Source organism: Petromyzon marinus, chromosome 64 (assembly GCF_048934315.1).
Source record: "Petromyzon marinus isolate PM22_M1 ecotype Great Lakes invasive population chromosome 64, UKy_Petmar_22M1.pri1.0, whole genome shotgun sequence".
NCBI lineage: Eukaryota > Metazoa > Chordata > Hyperoartia > Petromyzontiformes > Petromyzontidae > Petromyzon > Petromyzon marinus.
Window position 1 is genome coordinate 2,170,359 of NC_133730.1, and position 21,259 is coordinate 2,191,617.

A 21,259-nucleotide genomic window follows, 5' to 3' on the forward strand; every position below is an offset into this window, starting at 1 on the left:
TGTATACTTGTTACTCACACGTGTGTACTCTATTCACACGTGTGTACTCTATTCACACTGTGTACTCTGTAGTTACACGTGTGTACTTGTTACTCACACGTGTGTACTCTGTAGTTACACGTGTGTCCTCTATTCACACGTGTGTACTCTGTAGTTACAAGTGTGTACTTGTTACTCACACGTGTGTACTTGTTACTCACACGTGTGTACTTGTTACTCACACGTGTGTACTCTACTCACACGTGTGTACTCTACTCACACGTGTGTACTCTGTAGTTACACGTGTGTACTTGTTACTCACACGTGTGTACTCTGTAGTTACACGTGTGTACTTGTTACTCACACGTGTGTACTCTGTAGTTACACGTGTGTACTCTACTCACACGTGTGTACTCTGTAGTTACACGTGTGTACTCTGTAGTTACACGTGTGTACTTGTTACTCACACGTGTGTACTCGGCCCGTGGTCCCCGTGCCGCCTCCTTCCCTCTGCGCTCACTTCTCGCGACTCTGGAGGGGTTCCCACTGACGGTGTGGTGGTGTCATCCCAGCCCTCATTCAAGCCACCACCACCACCCCCAGGCTCCGTCGTCATCTTCCTCATCACTTATTCATGAGGAGGCTGTCCACTAGCGCCTCCGTCTCGGTGCCTCGAGTCCCGGTGGTGCGGAGAGAGAGAGTCGAAGAATCCCACACTCATCCTTCATGATCCTCGGTACAGAGAGAGGAGAAGCATCCCACACTCATCCTTCATGATCCTCGGTACAGAGAGAGGAGAAGCATCCCACACTCATCCTTCATGATCCTCGGCACAGAGAGAGGAGAAGCATCCCACACTCATCCTTCATGATCCTCGGTACAGAGAGAGCCGAAGCATTCCACACTCATCCTTCATGATCCTCGGTACAGAGAGAGCCGAAGCATTCCACACTCATCCTTCATGATCCTCGGTACAGAGAGAGTCGAAGCATCCCACACTCATCCTTCATGATCCTCGGTACAGAGAGAGTGGAAGCATCCCACACTCGTGTTTCATGATCGTCTCTGTCATCTCCATCACTTATTTCATGGAGGGGAGGAGGGAGATCACTCAGTGGAGGTGGGTTGCGTAAATGATACTTTTATTTGTGTAATGTGGAGAGAGACGGACTATATGGAGTGGAAATCTTGTCTGAGTATAATCAGACAAGATAGATTATCTATTTTTGTTTATATTCTCCACCTAATTTTTGAGTCTGCTTCAGGGCAAGCTGATGACTCTGAGACAACGTCAGGACAACAGAGTCGCCCAGGAGACACTGAGACTCTGACGCAGATATCAACCCGGGTTCATGCGTACGGGAGATAAAAGTGAATGCAGGAGAGTTGGGTTTTTGTTGTTGTGCAAGACAGTACAGCCACGGGAGAGACATCGGGAAACGATAAGTGGGACACGGATATGGAATCGAGACATGAAGACAAAATAACCTGGGATGTAGATCAGGGAGATGAATATGCAGCGAGGTAACACGGTGGGACAGATGCTGGGAGATAGAAACCAGAGGGACATAGACATTAGACCAGACTGACGTGGGATGTGAAGGACAGAGGGGGAGACACGGGATCGGTAGATATAATACATAAACATAATGAGAATACCCTTGACCGTATTTACCTGAGAAAGTCTCACTGAATCTCAAAACCCCTGAAGGAGGCTCCTGCTACATTTGGATGTTCGGCCAATTCCAGAAATGAGCGTCGAACTTTGTCTGAGATGGAATTGGAGTGCCCAGAGAAAATCCACTAAACAGTACTCAAGAAACCATGAATGTGCTGCGAGAGATCTGGAAACTGCTTTCAGCCAGCTGGAAACTTCCCTCCACACGATAAAGTAATGGAATGCATGTAAGTGGGTATTCTTGGCCTTAATAAGTTCTCATTCACGGCATTTGCTTTCCGGATCTACAAGGCTAAACAGGGATTTGTTGTAGGTGCGTGTGTGCGTGTTTTCCATGTAAAATTCAAAAATATAACATCAAGAGGATAGTTTAAATCAGTTAACAGATGTGTAATCAGCTAATGAAGTGGTTTGACGTGTTAGCGGGTTCCTGGAGTTCGCGATGAAAGAGAGGCCTGTTGAGCTGCAATCGTAACCCGGGGTTGTCTCGGGACAACCTCATGTGCTCACAAGTACTCACTTAAGCAGAGGCCCACGGCAAATTACGTGGTTGTGTGAAACACCAAGAGGCGAATTAGCAAACACGCATGCAGACCTCTGCAACACATTCAGTGTAAACGGAGGCGGTTACAGAGGTGCCCAGTTGTTGACTGAATAGAGGCCACTGACTCCTTGCGACATTTCCTCAGGGTTTGTGGTGGTTCACGAGAACTCCTACGACAGGGCGACAGTTCAGCTGAAGCTGTAACAGGGCAGAGTTCCAGAAAATACCCCTCCTCCCCAAACATGCTGGTAGAGAGGAGTTGGTGTCCAGCGGCTGTAAACGTAAAACAAATTGTGTGTCGGAGGAAACTGTAATGTCTTGATATTCCCCACTTTGTAATTTTTGACCGCAGGCCCAAAGACCTAGAACGCAAAGAAGCCAGCAAATCAAGAGTACCAACGATCATATCACAAATGAGAACTGAACACGTTTCTTGAATAGCATTGAGACTATAAAGTATTAAAGCTTTCGTGACTGCATAAAATTACTCATTGGTATATTTTATTGTATTTCTACATACGTGACTTTACCGAAAAAAACAATGAGCATTGAGACTGGTCGCCTTTCCATCTCCTCCCATCTCGGCGCCCCTCCGGCTAGAATTCCCTCTTGTTAGGAATGTCTGCTTTAACCACAGTATATATTCCATCTATTATTATTGTGGCGGTTGTTATACAGCTTTTATCTGCATTTTGAGATAGTAAACCCAGCAGATGGGCGTTGAAGCGCATTCCTTTATCCCGTAAATTGTTTCATGTTTACATTCTCGTGGGAGCTCCTGTTTAAAACACCCCAGCGCACCTTCGAGATTTTTTTTGTGATTAAGATTTTTTGTTAAAGTTAAGCATCACCTGTAGAAATTGTTACAATTCGAGCAAGAGTGTGGCCGATAGACACGTTATTACATCATTATTTTTTTTAATCTTTTACAATTGTTAAGTAAATGCCGGGATTTAGATGGGCCGTACCAACGTAAAATTTCTAATTTATTTGGAGCGTCTCAATGCACCGCCACCACATGGCACTGTACAAACTTACCGTCTCATCTGCTGAGTCACTCAGCTATTTACGTCTCCCAACCACAAACATTGAAACCACCTGTAAAGCACAAGCCCCCTACCATAAATACATCATTAAGGAGGCACTTAAAAGCCCCACCCATGTCTTACGCCTGGATTACGAGCGACGCTGAGCTCAGCTACGTACCTCGGAGTCGTGGTCATATATGTCTGTGGAATAATGTGCGTGTTATCAAGTGAATTTTTATTATTATTACATCTCGATTAGAGGTGGTATCGATATGACGCTGGCGCTAGTCGTGTTCCTTGCATTCCGAAGCGGTTGCACTTTGGAATGCAAGAGGTCAAGCCACGGGGGAGTGGCTCTATCCTCATATGGCGCTCGCTCGGGTGAGGTGGGCCAAATGTGTCAAGCCAGAACCCACCCACCCACCTCGATAAATTTGATACAAAAGTTTAACAACGCCAAGGTCTCATCCACTCCTTCTCGAAGCAACCCGCACGGAATGATTGTTGTATTTATTTTATCCGGAAGAACCCCGTCTTATCTGCGGTGACGTGCGGGACGGACATCAGGGATCATCTTATTCGCAAATTTACTCTTGCTGATTTATCCATGGGTGGAAAATTGTGGATAATAGGATTAATTTCCTACGTGACACCTGTTGTGATAAAAAAAACGTTTGTGGATAATAAGGAAATTGCTCCACAAAGATGGATGGGGAAAAATAGTGGATAATTGTCGATTTAAGAATGAGTTTTCGCAGACGAAAGCAGTCACGGATAATAGTATCACAGAGAAGATGAGGCGAGGAATGATTAACTCCCCCCACCAACCCTCGCAGCAATTTGAATTGCCACGATTAGATTGTTTAACCGTCTCTTTTGGCCCCCACAGGACAAACGCTAGGCGGTCCGGTTCAGGAGTTAACCCACACAAGTAAATAGAAAGAAAGCAACACAGAATGCTGACACAGCCAAACGCTGTCCTCATAAGACAATAAAACCGAGAATGTACATTACGCTGCCAGTGATAAAGTTTAACTTTGGAGGTTAACATGGCAACAAAGTTTTACGGTTTGAATACGTTTGACATTTTACCTGCCAACACATTTTTTTCTTTTTTTTCTTTATTGCGCTTGTTTCCCAGGAAAGCCTCGCCGAGTCTCAAGACTCTTTTTTAGGAGGGTCCTGCCGAGATTTTCTCGGTAGGGCAGGTTGGGGGGAGGGGGGGGTGATGTCGCTGCGTGCACTTTCAATTGAGTAATTTGCAGTGATTGTAACTTCAGAGTTTGGATGTTTTGGTCAGTGTCAGGAAAACCAGAGAACCCATAGAGAGCAGAGGGAGAACATACAAACTCCACACGTAAAGAAAGGCACGCAAGTCGGGAAACAAACCGTGACTCTCCCTGCTTCGAGTCACAGATGCGTGACCACTGCGCTACCCTGCCGCCCGATGTTAACCGTTTTGCTGGAGCTACTTTTGTTTTTTGTTCTGCAGTGACATTGTGTACTCCATTCCCTTACGCTCCATTCGGGTGTCTGCGTGGATTGCTTAAAAGACCGTTGATGTGTCAGAGGTGTGAGAGGCTGTACGGTTAAATCTGACCATGAGCAGCACCAGACAACCCGATAATGCACGTTTATGCTTGTTAAAGTATAAGTAAGCCTATGACCAAATCACCCAAAATGCACCCAATCTCCATCGGATCTCTAAAGCTAAGCAGGATGAGCCTAGGTAGTGCTTGGATGGGTGACCACCAACAGGTGCTTTAAGCTGCTGCAGAGCTACATTGTAGGGACGGTGCCGCACAATGCTTTGTTGCTGTACTACAATGCTCCGCCTTTGCTCGCTGCCTTCAGCCCCCACTGACCAGTGTGGTGAAGTATGGTCAAATAACCCCCCCCCCCACGGATGGCAGGCAGCTGGGAGGCACTCATCCAGCAGTGGACTGGCAAAGGGGCTGTGCAGTACACACAGTGTGTGAGGACAGGGAGTGCGGAAACCAGAAAACCGTGGCATTGTTACATTGACCAACGATACCAAATGTGAAAGTTAAAATGCAAGTGATGAACAACAGTAAATGTTTAACTGTCTCTATGTAAAACATGTAAGGCCTGTGGAGGATTAAACGGGACTCAAGTGTTTCAACAGTTTAATGCAATGATGATCGCTGTCATAAATTAAATATCAGATACTTTGTTTGGACTGCAGGAGGAATGCGATGAGCTATAAAAGCTCTTTTGTTCACAGATGTGCAGTTAGGGGCACGGGGTCAGAAAGTTACAACAACAAACACAACACAAAAACATGATAGGAGTGCAAAATATAGGAAAGGTAATTGACCTAACAAGGCCACTTGCGCTTGGCTTTGCACGATTGCCTTTGGAATTCCATATTCCCTTGTTGGCGTCATTCCTGCTGCATAACGATGTGAAGTTGACTGTGTGTGTCAGGCAGCACGTCACAGGATAATGTTGCTGCTCCACGCTTCTGTGCATCGCAAATTGCGCTGCCAGTTCCCGACTTTTAAACGCCCTGACCGACTGCCCCCCCCCCCCATCCAAACCGACTCCACTCCAGAAACTCAGCCTGAGCCCAAAAGTGGAAAGTGCGAGAGTGCCAGTCTGAGCCATGGATGGCCAAACAAGACGAGATATGTATGGTCGTGTCAAATAATGATTAAGGAACTGATTAATGAAATAATGAAATAATAACTTAGCCAATTGGTTGATCTATTGTTTGGTGGGATTTGTTTTTCCCAGTAATCGGTGGATCGTTTCAAGTTCACAATCCACGCATGTTAGCCGCGGAGGGCCGCTATATTTACAACGTTGTAAATAAATAAATAAACACATGAGTCTTGAATTAAATCATAGACATGAAACTCAACAATTGATTGAATTTCAGGAGAGTGAATCGTTACAACTCTGTAATTTGTAGGATTTCTCCAGGTACTGCTGGTATCTCCAGGCACGGTTCCTTCCAAGTACTAACTAGTGTTATCAGGGATATGGCACTTGTGTAGTGACTGACTCGGAGACACTAAGAGTAGGAGGCACTAACACGGCCTGACAGTAACGCTCAGTAACTACGGTTCCCAGTCAGGACAGCCGGTAGACTGCCTGACTGGCGACGCTGAGACGGTGAAGACGCCAAGACGGTGAAGACTCTGGCAGCAGCACGACGGTGACCCCCCCCCCACTCCACACGACAGCCCCGAGGTCCCCTCCCGGGGCCCCTCTTATACTGGGGGGCGTGGCCTGGCTCTGCCCCCCAGCCACGCCCCCTTCTGGAACCTACTCGCGTGTTCTCGGTGTGCCCCTTCCCCTCGATCCCTCTCTGGTCTATCACGTGGCCTGCTGTCAGTCAGGGCTGCTGTAAGCTGCAGATTCCCTTCCCTGCCAGCAGCAAGCGCTATGTTGCTATGTGACCGATTCTATGTCACTACGCTGGTATGGGAGACTGCCTGGGAATACCTGGGAATACCAGGTGTTGCAGGCTCGAGCTGAGGGTGGCTAGGAGGGGAGCAGTAAAGTAATGGATTATTGAATACGTCTCAGGGAATCTCTGTGTCACTCCTTGTGCGTGTGAGTTTTCTCCGGATACTCTGGATCTCCCCTCCACATGGCAAACACACATGCAATTGCAATTGCCCAACTATTCCAATGCACGATCCTCATGAAAGGGAACTTTAAGACTCAGCGAGGCTTTCCTAGTTAAATATTAGGGCACTAATTTAATTTGAAGGCCATGAATTAATCTGCTCAAGGGGACAACTTATAATGATTTTTTTTTAAGTTAGTGAAATAATCAAACTTTCTTCTCATCTCCGAGGGCTTGTTGATGACATTACGCCACCTATGTATGGCCCAAGACGGCGGGAGGTGTTCTCAAATCTGGATATCGCCTGATGATGCTGGTTGTAACTACCAGCGAAACATCGTGCCACATTCTTCGACCTGCGTGGGCGGCTGCTCTCCAGCACACCCGGTGCTGCTGCTGCTACTGCTGAAGCAATAACAGATTGTCGCGTTTGTTCACACGCCAACTTTATTTATTGGTCTGTGTCGGGTGGAGGAGGGCGCACGGCACACGTTTGCTATGTTACTCGCATGATCTGACGCAAAAAAATCCACCATGATTCACAACGTCGGTCGCAGGGAAGCCGAAGTCATGAATAGTAAACTGAGAACGTGCACAAATTTCGTGAACAGACACTGAATGTTCGAACGGGACTTACATAATAGGCGATGTTTCGGGCAATGCCCCTTAATCAGTGCACTTGTTGAATGGCTGTACTGAAAATCACAACGGCTACACCGCAATGGCATCACCCATCGATGTCACTTTCGATTATTTGTTTTATCTTCTCATTATTGAAGCTTCAAGCTCATGCTGAGGCGCATTTGTGACTTGCCCCACTCTTTTAAATGCCACCCTGAGATGGAGTCGGCGACCCCTGGAGTGCCTGCAAGTGCAGTGTGACAACCATCACGGCAGCGTCCCGACGATGATGATGATGACAGCGATGATGACGATGATGGCGATGATGACAATGATGTACTATGATGACGACAATGACAACGATGACGATGATGACAATGATGACGATTATGACGATGATGACAATGATGACGATGATGGCAATGATGACAATGATGTACTATGATGACAATGATGTACAATGATGACGATGACAATGATGACGACGATAATGACGACGATGACAATGATGACGACGATGATGACAATGGCGACAATGATGATTATGATGACGACGATGACAGTGATGTACTATGATGTACAATTATAATGATGACGACGATGATGACGACGATGATGTACAATGATAATGACGATGACGACGATGACAATGATGATGATGATGATGACAATGATGTACTATGATGACAATGATGTACAATGATGACGACGATAATGACGACGATCACAATGATGACGGCGATGACGACGATGATGACAGTGATGACGATGATGTACAATGATAATGATGACGATGACAACGATGACAATGATGATGAAGTACAATGATAATGATAACGATGACGATAATGATGACGACGATGACGATGATGTACAATGTACAATCACAGCGCACGATGTTTGGCGATGACGACGATGACAATGATGTACTATGATGTATAATGATGACGACGATGATGACGACGATGACAATGATGACGATGATGTACAATGATAATGATGACGACGATGACAATGATGACGATGATGTACAATGATAACGATTATGACGACGATGATGACGATGATGTACAATGTACAATCACAGCGCACGATGTTTGGTGATGAACCAGACACCTAATTTTTTCCCCCCACCCGTTGCCCACAATACCCAATAAAGACTACCCACGCCTGGCACGCCTAGCACGTGTGCTCACAATCACAACAGCAAACCTGTCCACAGCTCGGAGCAGAATCTGAGGAATGTGCGCTCGCAGGCATCTCAAGTGGGTCCTTGCCCGTCGGTCCAAAGGCACGCTCGCTATTTGGGCGAACGTGCTACGATAAGATTGTTCAGCCTGATCGGTTGCGTATTGTGAGAGCGAGCCAAAGTAAAAACAAAAAAGTCTTGATATACGGCGGTGAGTTTGGGCAAGTCTGGCTTTCATTACACTTCTTATCCCCCCCCCTCCCAGCCATGCCCTCACCGTGTGGTAACGTAAGTCGGGCTATGGTCTGTTCTGGATGATCACAGTCGCACATTGGAAAATGTAAAACTCTCCAGTAGCGTGCGGCTGTGGTCATCCAGGACAGACCGTACAGCGTCTAGCGGCGCAATGCCCCGATCCACAAATACGAAGGAGGCATCGTAGAGATACACTTCGCGTGCTCCTGACTCGGTTGTCTGGGCTTGACCGCCTGAAATGTGAAATTGTCGTCGTTACTCTGCGTCGACATCAGCAGCCGTACGAAAGAAGAAGTCGGGCTATTTATTTTAACGGGGTTTTGAGTGTTCTCTCGCTCGTTTTGAGTTTGGGGTCTCGCTGAGAACGCTGGTTTTGTTATACGCTTAATTATGTGAACAGCACAGTCCTAATTATAGAGTAATCAAGACTCATATTCTTGGTTCTTTTGGTAAAGTCACGTAGAAGGGAAACAATAAAATAATAAAAATCTAAAACAAGAAAATTCTCACGACGTTTCAACTGCAACACATACAATCAACATCAGGTGTGAAAACCACAACAAGATGTGAAAACCACAACCATCAGCTGTGGGTTTCACACCTGATGATGATTGCTTGTGTTGCAATCGAAACGTCGTGAGAATTTGATTGTTTTATATTTTTATTATTTTATTGTTTCCCTTCTACGTGACTTTACCGAAAAAAACAAGAATATGAATCCCTGCAGTCACAAAAGCTTTAAATCAAAATTTAATCAAGACTCATTTGGCGTTTTCTAAGTAATGTTTTGTTTCCTGTCCACTCGATCGCTTCCGCCAAGGGACGTGGCTCAGAGTCAGAGGTCACGATTTCAAATCCTGGAAGGAGGTCGACTCAGACTATCATCTCTACCAGGGTCCATAAAATTAGGACGACTTTGTTGGGACATAATCCGTGTTTGTTCCCTAGAAAAAACTGAACCTCGTCATAGGAATGTAGAATTGCCACCATTGGTTCAACAGGTGTGTGCTGCTGCTCCATGCTCATTCGTAGCAGATGACCACTTTTACATTTTTACTAGATCGCCACCACACTTTTTGTTGCAGAAGAATGGGGCAGGAGGAGGTGGTCGTGCAAGTAGGTCCCAACAAATCTATGCAGTGCAATTGAAATATTGACCCCCACACCCCATCATTCATATGTGGGTGGGATTTCCCCAAGAACTCCAGTTTGTTCCCACATGCAAACGATCTCAAAGCAGCATGAATTCAAAAAAGTAAGACCATACAGAGAAAAAACTAAGTTTTTTTTACTCTGTAGTAAAAAGGCTTCAGTCTGTTTGAAAAGAAACGGAAAATATTCTACTTAATTATCCTCAAATGTGTGGGGTCTGTCACGGCATTCCGGTTTCCTACCACACAAGACAAAATTACTCTGACATTCATAATACAGTAATAATAATGATAATAATAGCAGGGCTCTATTTATACTGGAAACCGTCAACTGATTCTCAGACTCAACTGGCCAAACACACGGGGCAGGCCTTTCCCGTAAAAGTCTTGCGACCCGGCGAGGCTTTCCTGGGTAAATAGCTGCTTGTTCATAATATTTCGCGAGCCGTCCCTGCAAGCCGCTGTTTTTCTAATTTTAGAGCCAAATATAAGACAGACCCCCCCCCCCGGGGCTGAGTTTGTGGGCACATCGGTCAAAAGTTTGGTTTTCTTTTCTGTGCCAAAGCCTTAACTCTGATGATTATTATTGCTACTGCTAGGCAAAGCACAAATTCGGCCAAACTTGGCGATCCTGTTATAATATCAGGGGAGAAGCTACCAGTTCCGATCTCGCTGCACTTGATACAATTCAATGTAAAGCAGACGGGGTGATTATTGATCCAGCGCCTGCCAATTCGCTCCAGTGACTCACTCGTCGATGGTCAGTCGTCTCCTTCTCGCTCTTCTTTCGCTCCTGTCATGGTTACTGTTCCCATAACGCAATGCTTCGTCCACCTATATTGAAGGCTCGGCCTACCAGACTGACTCTTTCTTCTCATCCACACTGTTCAACGACCACACCGCAGGTCATTACCAACACCCGCGCCATTCGCCACTAAGTGACGGTGACGTCACCACGGTGCCTGTGCCAGGCCAGGTGCACTTCGAGGCCACGTGATGCGTCGAAGGCTCGCTGACAGGAGATCTCGGGACAGACTCAGGTGGTGCCATGGGTTGGCTAACTGAGATGACCGGTAGATGCACCAGCCTTACCCCCTACTGTGCCAATTTGCTGAATTTTAGCCGCCCGGCGCTCCGCATCGTTGTTGTGAGCGTCGCTCCTTTGCCGTCCATTGTTGCTGGAGGGCGACTGCCTCCGACTGCCCAGTAGCGTCCTTCACCAGCCTCGTCCACAGAGGCTGATCTTGACACTGCTGGTATCAGTCGTCGGAAAGTCCATTCAGCTTCACACCCTCCCGTACCGCATCAGTCCATCTATTCTCCACCCCATGTCGTGCCCGTTTAGCCCCCTATATCCGGCCAAACAGAAGCTGCTTGGGTATGCGGTGGCTGGGCATGCGGGCTACATGACCCAGCCATCGCAGCCTTGCCTGCCAGAGGAGCTCACCGATGGAAATGTGTCCAAATCTTTCAAGTATTTGTGAACTACTCGGACAATCCAGCCTGGTTAAAGCCAGGATGGATCGTAGGAATGGCAGCCTGAATGTTTCTAACTGGCACAGATGTTCCATTTGAGTGGCCCACGTTTCACAAGCATAGAGAAGGAAGGGCATGACTGTGGCCGAGAAGACCCGAAGCTTCTTGCGTAGCGACAGACCAGGTAGCTTCCACAGTGTTGCGCAGTCGATGAACAGATATTGCCGCTCGACGGATTCCAAGTGAGACCTCTGCTGTCAAACCGGAGCTGGTCACAACACATTCACTTACCCACACACTCACTTATTCACTCACCCACTCCGCCACACTGCAGGTCACATCAACACTTGTCTGTCTGGATTTTTACCTTTTCACCGTTCCACTTGGGAATTCCCTCCCATCGTCTCCTTTCCCCAAGTTCTTACATCTTTGCTCAATTCAAGAGACAAATTAAATTTTTATATCTATTATTACAACTTTAAAGGTACTCATTGTTGCTGACCGCTTGACGTTTTGGGCCTACCGGCCGTTGTTTAGCAACCGTGATAAAATAAATAAAATAAACAAAATAAACATCATAGCCAGCAACAGCGGGGTGAGTGTAAACATCGTCCATTAATTGATAAACAATGTTAATTAGGGCTTCTGGGGATTTCGTTTTTGTGCAAAAGTTGTATTAAATCATCGAGGCGTAGAGCACATTCGGTCGTCGGTGGAAGCGATTCGTACATCGTGTCCATTACGGATGCATTGCCACGGCCTTGGGGGAGGGAAGACCCTTAATTTATCGCGGACGCGGGAGGCAGGAGAGGTAAATAAACACGGGGGGCATCGACCCCTCTGCCCAGAGGCCCGGGGCAAACCACACCGTGTGGGCACCCCCCCCCCCCCCACGCGGCGACAACGATGTACAACGTACGATCGGCGCACAATGTTTGGTGGTGAACCAGACACCTCATCTGAAAGTGTTGCATCTGACACCGTGATGTCGAAGCGCGCGCGGGCCCCCCCAAAGCGCGGGGCCCCCCAAAGCGCGGGGCCCGGGGCGGTCGCCCGCCGATTCGCCGTGCCCTAGGGACGGCTCTCCTCCCCGTGTCCTCGGACACCGCGTACCGATACCCAGGGGGCTATTGGCGCGCTCGGCCAATTTTTCTATCGGCGCGCTCGGCCAATTTTTCTATCGGTGCCATCTATCAGGAGGGGACATGCAGTAAGCTATGCTGTACGGTGTAAAAAAAAAAACGCACTTGCTGTAGGAATGTGCCGAATCACCATTACGCAGGATGTCACCGTAGCAGCATGCTGCACACGAGCGTGCTGTCTGTAAGACGTCTTCGGCGCACGCTATCTTTAGACTCCTGCTTTTCTGTAAGAGCTTGCGGTCTGTTGGAGCACACTGCTGTTGAGGAATGTGCTGTAAGAGTGTATTATATACAGGGTGCTTCAAACCAATGTTAACACTTACGTGGGACTATCGTTTTTGATGGATAAAGAACGGATCATAATGCACTGTAACATGATAACAAACGGATGCTCATAGCTTCAAAAAGTCAAGGAGCCTCCACTTGTTCGCCATCATTGTGAACACATTCCTGGAATCTTCTCCAGGTGGTCCCTAGAGCCAGGAGGCAGCACATTTCTTGCGGTATTGTTGCAAATTCTCTGAAATGTTCACATTTTTTTGAAGCACCCTGTATAGACGCACACGACAGGAGCGGTCTGTCTGAAGGAGAGTGCCATTGAAATGACAGTACTGTCTGTAGGACTTGCAATATACAGGAGCATTTGGTAGCAGCATGCTGTAGTATGTAGGAACATGCTGCCTGTATGGACATGCTGTCTGTAGCAGCATGCTGTCTCAAGGAACATTGTAAGAGAATGCTGTCTGCAAGACTTCCTGCAAGAGCACGCTATCAAGGGAACGCGCTGCGTGCAGTAACGCGCTGCCTGTAGTAACGCGCTGCCTGTAGTAACACGCTGCCTGTAGTAACACGCTGCCGGAGCATGGTGTATGTAAAACCATGATATCTGTGAACATGCTGTCTGTAAAAAAAAACATGCCTTCTTTATAAAAATGCTGGCCATGTAGAGCATGCTGCCTGCAGGGACATGCTATCCCTAGGAGGCCAATTACAAGACATCCATAGAGGCCGGATTCCAAAGAAAACTGAGCTCATCGTCGCTAATGAGAGTAGTCTAGTACCCGGGGCGTGAGGAACTCAGCCTCTCCCACCGCCTTATAAGGCCAACACGAGAGGCTCGCTGCACCCGGAGCCTTGCGCATTCTTGATCACAACCGCCTCGGTTAAACCTCTATGCCTCGGTGAACTCTCACATTCTCATCTCGGTTAACTCATCTCACATTCTCATCTCGGTTAACTCTCTCACATTCTCATCTCACTCGGTTAACTCTCTCACATTCTCATCTCGGTTAATTCATCTCACATTCTCATCTCGGTTAACTCTCACATTCTCATCTCGGTTAACTTATCTCACATTCTCATCTCACTCAGTTAACTCTCTCACAATCTCATCTCGGTTAACTCTCTCACATTCTCATCTCGGTTAACTCTCACATTCTCATCTCGGTTAACTCATCTCACATTCTCATCTCGGTTAACTCTCTCACATTCTCATCTCACTCGGTTAACTCTCACATTCTCATCTCGGTTAATTCATCTCACATTCTCATCTCGGTTAACTCTCTCACAATCTCATCTCAGTTAACGCTCTCACAATCTCATCTCGGTTAACTCTCTGACATTCTCATCTCGGTTAACTCTCTCACATTCTCATCTCGGTTAACTCTCTCACATTCTCATCTCGGTTAACTCTTTCACATTCTCATCTCACTCAGTTAACTCTCTCACATTCTCATCTCGGACAAGCAAAGTCCTTTGTGTTTCCTATTTTACTTTATTAAGGCATGCCGAGCTCCTCTCTGCACGCCACTACCCTACCGGGGGAAGAGCCATCCACAAACGTTCAATGATATTTATTTGTAAAATGTAATTCCCCGTGCCAAGTTGCACGTGGCGTGGTGCCAGGATTAGATTTTGGGCTGGTATGAAAGCAATGTCGCGTAATTTGACGAACACGTTTGTCAATAATGCTCAACACTGCCCGAAAGAGGAAATGTAATATAATAGATAACGTTTCAGGCAATGGGCCTTCATCATAATTACACCCATTTGGTGATGGTGCTGTGTTGGCCGTGGCATACAAGCACAACTAACAAACAACTCAACACATTCGTTCATCAACAACGGCACTGTGGTCTGAAATTTAAATGAAATTAGCTACGTTTCAGGCCTTTATTGCCAAATAAAAAATCCTACTGCCAGACTTCCTGCCTGCAGCCCCAATACTCGGAGCCCTCCACTTGCTCCCTCCCAGTAGAATTCTGGATGAATTTCAAGATCGCACTCGGTTTCTTCAATATCCGCTCGGGACTCACCTCTGTTTACCTCTCCTCTCTCACGAGGCTCTCAGTGCTCAGCTTCAGCGCAAGCAACAGATGGACTGGGACTGATGCGCGGCTTGAATGCAGCAACTTGTAGCCAGGGTTGGTGGATCATGTTGAGATGGGGCCATAATTCACGAGACACCTTACCTTGCAGGGTAGCAAGGTGGCGATTCCCGGGATCCGTTCTGTCGCTCGGAAAACCTAACAAAGTTTTGAGTGCAATAACCCACACGTGTGTGTGCGCATGGGTGGTTTTTTTATGCAGGCGCTTTCCTTCCACGGTATACCAAAAAATAAAACCACAAAAAAGAGAATTGACCGAATATCTAAAAACCGCACGCGCCAGCAACACATTTCTTGAGAAGCAGTTGGCTATCTGGCCAATTTAAAACCGTAATTACATAACTGTACACAACTTCCTACATTCCCTGATGATATCTTGCATTCAGAGCTCACCATCAGCCCCTGAGGACGAACTGTCATATAATGAGTTCACGTTGAGAGGCCGGGATAAATAACTCGGCTTCTTCAAATTCTTAACGGATTTATACGAGCGGGGTTATTTAAGTTTTTTCAAGAAAATGTTTGAAGTGTCCAACCAAGGATGGACAGATAATTTCCTGGGCAGAGTTATAAGCTGCTCAGCTCCGTTAGCATTAATATTATTAATGCCTTTTATTTATTATAGACTGGGTATCAAGATTATTTTTTCAGAATGGTCCTGCATTGGAATGTTTGGCACATTCCAAACTACTTTTTTTTACTCATGCAGAGTAATAACTACAATTTCACATTCAGGCGGTCAAGCCAGATAACCGGGTCTGGAGCAGTGGAGTGTATCGCCGTGATGTCTCCTTTCGTATATATGCGGATCGGGCATTGCATCGTGATGTTTTTGTGGTCTGTTGTGGATGACCACAGTCATACAAACTGGAGTACCCGGAGGAAACCCGCACAAACAAGGAGATAACGCTCAAGGCTCCGCAGATACATTTTAGAATCCACGCATCCCCTGGCCAATGAACAGCTCAATCCTAAAGCACCTCATCATCACAGAGAGTCTCCCAAAGTGATTTGTTAGCAGGAATCTTCGCTCTCGGAAGTGAATAGGTCACCGATTGTGTGCCAGTTGGTCTTCCATCAGCGTTAGGTAGACTACTCATCAAAGGTGGCAGAGGATGTCGGAGCGGTCGACAAGCACCACTGAGAATCCGTGGTTCTCATTTAGGCCGCTGCCTGTGATGAAACCGAGTTCTCAAGTGCAGTGAGTCGATGGTCTCTGTTCGATCACCAAATGACTAAAAAAAAATCCCATTAAATTTGGCCCTGTACTTAATTTGACTAAATTCCAGCTTCAAAAATAACTTATCAATTTCACAGCCATGTGCCAAACATATCTCTCAGTGAAATCTTGATTTGAATTTTTCGTGACTGCAGGGATTTACCGAGAGAACCAAAGAGTATCTTTCAGTGGCCTAGCAGGTGAGAAAGTGCTGCCCCCCCCCCTACCGTGCGGACCAGACGTCAAGTGACGATATGTCCAGAGGTAAGCTCTGTAGTGTCTGCTTCAATGGGTCATTCTCTAACACGAAGGCCAACAAACTCCTCAATAACACTGGCCGAAAAGGAACACGTATAATAGTTGACGTCTTCATCGCTTTGCTATGAGAGATGGAGACGCCCCATTGTCTTCAGTTTCTATAACATGTGCCAATGCAGTTTATTTTGTCGGATGCAAGAGCTGTGCTGCTCTGAAGAGATGAGGGTGGATTGTTTGTCTCACAAAGTCATGCCGATAGCACTATAGGCCGGCCACGTTGTGGTGTAGGGCCTCTGGGCCTGCACTGAACAACGGTGAAGGAAGGTGTGTAACTACCAAAGCTGCCCATTGACCACAACAACAGCGGTGCCATGGGCTGCCGTGACTTCATTGAGGATCTCTTAAGGATTCCGTGTCCCCGATGAATTCCCTTGGCCGTGCGACCTTGTGCGAGACACAGGTCGCTGTGCCCCAGCACAGCTGTAACTCACAAATCCCGCATTATTCTGTTACATCATGACCCGAACGCAACACCCACCCCATCGTCAAACTCGTTAACACCAAACCCGAACCCTGGCGGCAATCCTAAACCTCAACCAAAACACTCACCTGGACTCTCAAGTTGGTGTTCACAATCTTATCTTCTCATCGGTCCCACGTCTCCATTCTCCACCACGTCTCCGTCTTCTCCCGTGCAGCGGTCTTCCTCCTCGCGTCTCCACGTCCTCCCGCCCCATCCGCGAACCCGCTTTGTCGTTGCCCATCGAGGTGCTCCCACGTTGACACCACCTCGCCGTGTCTGCGACCTCTCGCAGGGTCTCCCGTGTCTTCCCAGAATGGGGGGGGGGCGGTAAAGGGGGGATTTGCCCCCCTCCTCATCAGGGTGTTCCCATCGTCAGGGTGTTCCATCCCCATCGAGGTGATGGGCGTGCGTGGCCTCGTGTCCCGGCGTTGGATGCAAACCGCACGGAGCCGCCTCCGTCTCAACTCTTTATTTTAATGTAAAGCAAAGCCGTTTATATAAACAGGAGCTGTTGCCTTCATGTACCGTTCCGTAACTACTTCTTATAAAATAAAACACGAAAACGCCGACTGAAAATACAGATTTCTCCCACCACTTGCGTCTAACCTTGCTAACAGTGTTAACTTCTCCTATACAAGATCGGTACAAATGATGCGTTTGATTGTTTTGTGAGGTATCTACGCCCAAACTCTTTGGTGGGTTACGAATATAATCCTAAGTGTGTGGAATTTGCAAAATTTTACTTTCGCCTAAAGTGTATACGCGCGCGTGCACACACACACACGTGCGCACACAGACTTCCATGGCTCAAAAACAAACACGATAAACCTTACGTCCTACTTAAAAGCCGTGTAAAAGCTGATTCGCTAAAATATTACAAAAAAAACGGCGGTTATTCCGTGTAACAGCTCCATCCAGGTACCGAGAGACAAGAACGGGTAAAACAAATCGAGGAGGTTCAGTACGAACGAGATGTAATCAATATCGGATCGACATCGGGCCACGCGCTGATCAGATGCTTATTTAGAATGCGATCAATACATCTATGAAAACTTACTGCAGGGGGGAGTCGCGGTTCGATTAGGATTAGAATCTACAGTCCGCCGGAGTCCAGATTATAATCGTGAGTCGATTCGATTCTCTTAAGGTGTTTTTTTCGCTGGATGAAGGGATGAGGAACAGGTCTGTAATCCGGTGCTTTGGAAGCAAGCGAGGGTTGATGGATCACGTTGCGACATGCGAGTGAGATTCCCAAAGCCACTGGTCTGCGAGGTGGCCAGGAGATATTGGTATCGGGGAGGGGGGGGTGGTAGTGAGGGTTTGTGAACTCATCTCGCTGCACCGGTGTGGGTCTCCCTCCGCTTTCTCTGGTTTTCCCTCCCACGTGCCTCTCTCGTTCGGGGAACTTGGTCAAACATCCCTCGAAGCAAGGCACTTCCAGAAACATTTGTTTCGAGACTCGCCGAGCCTTTCCTTGGCCAAGCACTTCAGCGTTGAATGGCGGGCGCCACGCTGTCGATACGCCTGGCAAGTTCGGTTGGCGACGTGGGGGCTCCGTCCCCACCCCACCCCATCCCCCCCCCCCCAAAAGTCGCTTTACTTGACGCAGCGTTGGGCAGCCCCCAACAAGCCACGTGGCCCAGGAGGCCGTGGTGAGGCAAGCAGACTGGGCGAGTCGGGTTTTCGGCTGACCCCCCCGCCATCGTTGCACACGCTGCATTCATACTGTTACTGCAAAAAGGAGCGATTCAAAAATGCGCGCAGTTGCGGAATACTTCCTCGCAGACATTCAGTAGTTGACGGTTGGCGAGGCACCGGCGGGCGTCGATCTCCATGCCGCCGCCGTCGCCGCACGCGCTCCGTCTCGGCACGCAGGACCCGGATCGCCTCGCATCGCGATGCCCAAGCGAGCGATCGCGCCCGGCCCCATCCACCGTAATGACTCTCCGTGGGATTTTATCGCCCACCAATTATATCCCTCGCCGAGGTGTTTTTTTTTTTCCCCCCCACCCTCGTCCTGCAATAGCTCTCCAATGCGTTCTTGGGTGAACAAGATCCTTCAGGGGCCGAAGCAGGAAGCTCCCGGCAACGGGCAGCGAAACGTCGGACATGGTGAGGAGCGACACCACGGCGTAACCCGAGAGAAATGCCGGAGGGTTACTCTACATCCCCCGTAAGCACTACCGTGGTAGCATGGCCAGACGGACGATTACTGCCGTGACTCTGCTACTGTCGTCCGAGCCTCAACGTCGTGGAGGGAACCGAGGAGATACTTTCTCCAAGGTCGCCTCAGTTCGAGGTCGCCCGACGCTGCGCTCTGTCACGCAATGTGTAGAGCGGTTTGCCACCTGTCAGTCGTCCAATGTCTGTTTTATCCCTCAAAGTTGGGGTTGGCCATATTTAATTGGAAACCAAATTTGCTGAATGTGAATTGAAAATAATGTGTTTGTGTAATCGATAACGCCCGGGTTGAGACGATGAAACTAACCACACATGGCCGCTCGGATTCGACAATACATTATTGATTTATGGGTCACATAGTTGTGGGAATAAATCAATTACGAATCATAACATTGGTCACGAAGGCCTACGAGTTAAAGTCCGGATCTCAAGGGTGCTGGCTCAGTGATCACGTTTAAAAGGTCTCATCGCGCCATCTTTGTAACAGCTTGCGCCCACTTTCACCCCGGCGAAACTCAACGAAACAAACGAATGAACTCTCACGGTTGCTGCTCGCTTTGTCAAGCTAAGGAAGCTGCGTCAGGGGCCATGCTGTCACGCTCCTGGATGGCACAAGCGCGCACCGGCAGGGAAATAAAACGGTACCGGAAATCACCTCCCCCCCCCCTCCAACTCCTTCACAGCAGCAGCATACAAACCACCAAAGTAAGTCGGTAACAAATTTCACTCTCGCAGTGTCACCGAAGGAACGTTATTATCGATAAGTGGAGCGAGTTTAAAAACGCGCGTCGTAGGCATTTTTTTGATTAACCCTTACGCATCTAACGGTAACGACCACCGTATAAGGCGTCAACGGTCTACGCACTAACACTACCTCTATCAGTGCCCCCCCCCCCCCCCCCCGTACTACCGGCACCAAAAGGGAAATCGTACAAATCATCAAAGACAAAAAAAAGATTATAAAATAACGTTCTCAGCGACTTTTTGCACAGAGGCACATACTGTTACGCACTATTTTTGAACTCATCTCTCGCAGTGGCACGGCGGCGTGATGCGGCCCCAGTTCCGGTATCGGTGAGCTCCGCTTCAGGTTTTCCCAACCAAGAAAACTCCACCCAGCCTCCGGAGAAAACTGGTATGACGACAGCCGAGCTACAGCAGCATGACTTGCGGAATACACGCGGCCTACACCTCCCTATGTGTTTTCAATTTCAAATCGATTAATCACCCGCTCGGCGTGCCACCTGCAATTACATAATCCCGAGCCGAAGCTCATCGCGACCGACCTGAACTTGGAGCCACAAGGTGCCCGATGCAGCCGCATCTGGGAATCGGCAGTGTGAGGACGCAGGCCCCTCGCTGTTCCGCTGCAGCAGACACGGTGATGGCTCAATTGTGGTGGGACCCCAAGCTGTGGGTGGTGGGACCCAGGCTGTACATTGTGGTGCGTAGCAGCCCGTTTGTGGTGGTCGAACCCAGGCTCTACAGGGTGATGGTGGAACCTAGCCTGATTGTGGCGGTGGGACCAAGGCTATATGTGGTGGTGGTGGTGGGTCTCAGCCTGTACGTGCTGGTGACACCTAGGCTGTACGTGGTAGTGTGATCAAGGCTGTTCGTTAAGGTGGTGGGAGACCCAGCTGGTACGAGGTGGTGGTGGTGCCCGTGCTATTCACGGCAGGCGATGGGCCTCGGCCTGTAGGTGCTGGTGGCACCCAGGCTCCCTGCGGTGTTGCCCCCCACGCTACACGGGGCGTGAATCCTTGCGGCTGAGCAGACGCGTGCGTCCCGCCGAGCTGGTGGCACTGCGGATCACCTCCATCCACCTGCGGCAACGACAACAACAGCGGCGACGACGCGAATTGGTAAAGCGTCTAAATACCAATGCAAAGGGATCGGGTGGAGGTGTAACGGTCAGCACACCGGCACACCGGGCTTGGAATCCAGAGGTCCCCAGTTGGTTTCGATCTCCCTTGACGGCAGCTCAAAAACAACGAATCGGTTCACCGCAATTTGTCGCGTGGCTTGGTAGT

At 48.3% G+C, this 21,259-nt stretch overlaps 2 protein-coding genes and 1 long non-coding RNA gene across 6 annotated transcripts in view; 1 reads left to right on the forward strand and 2 right to left on the reverse strand.

Moving 5' to 3' along the window:
• Nucleotides 1-1,022, reverse strand: part of BOK (BCL2 family apoptosis regulator BOK) — a 31,153-nt gene extending 30,131 nt beyond the window's left edge. The window contains exon 1 of the mRNA XM_032977844.2: nt 447-1,022. Coding sequence (XP_032833735.1) covers nt 447-604 — 158 coding nt within the window. The 5' untranslated portion in view covers nt 605-1,022. The remainder of the gene's footprint in view (nt 1-446) is intronic.
• LOC142906399 (uncharacterized) overlaps nt 1-21,259 on the forward strand; it is a 67,967-nt gene that overhangs the window by 37,429 nt on the left and 9,279 nt on the right. The window lies entirely within an intron of this gene.
• The window catches only part of LOC116956303 (FERM, ARHGEF and pleckstrin domain-containing protein 1-like), an 85,405-nt gene continuing 81,648 nt past the window's right edge, over nt 17,503-21,259 (reverse strand). For all 4 annotated transcript variants that reach the window (XM_032977813.2, XM_032977812.2, XM_032977811.2 and 1 more), the window contains one exon: nt 17,503-21,052. In XM_032977813.2, the coding sequence (XP_032833704.1) occupies nt 20,971-21,052 (82 nt within the window). In that variant the 3' untranslated portion in view covers nt 17,503-20,970. The remainder of the gene's footprint in view (nt 21,053-21,259) is intronic.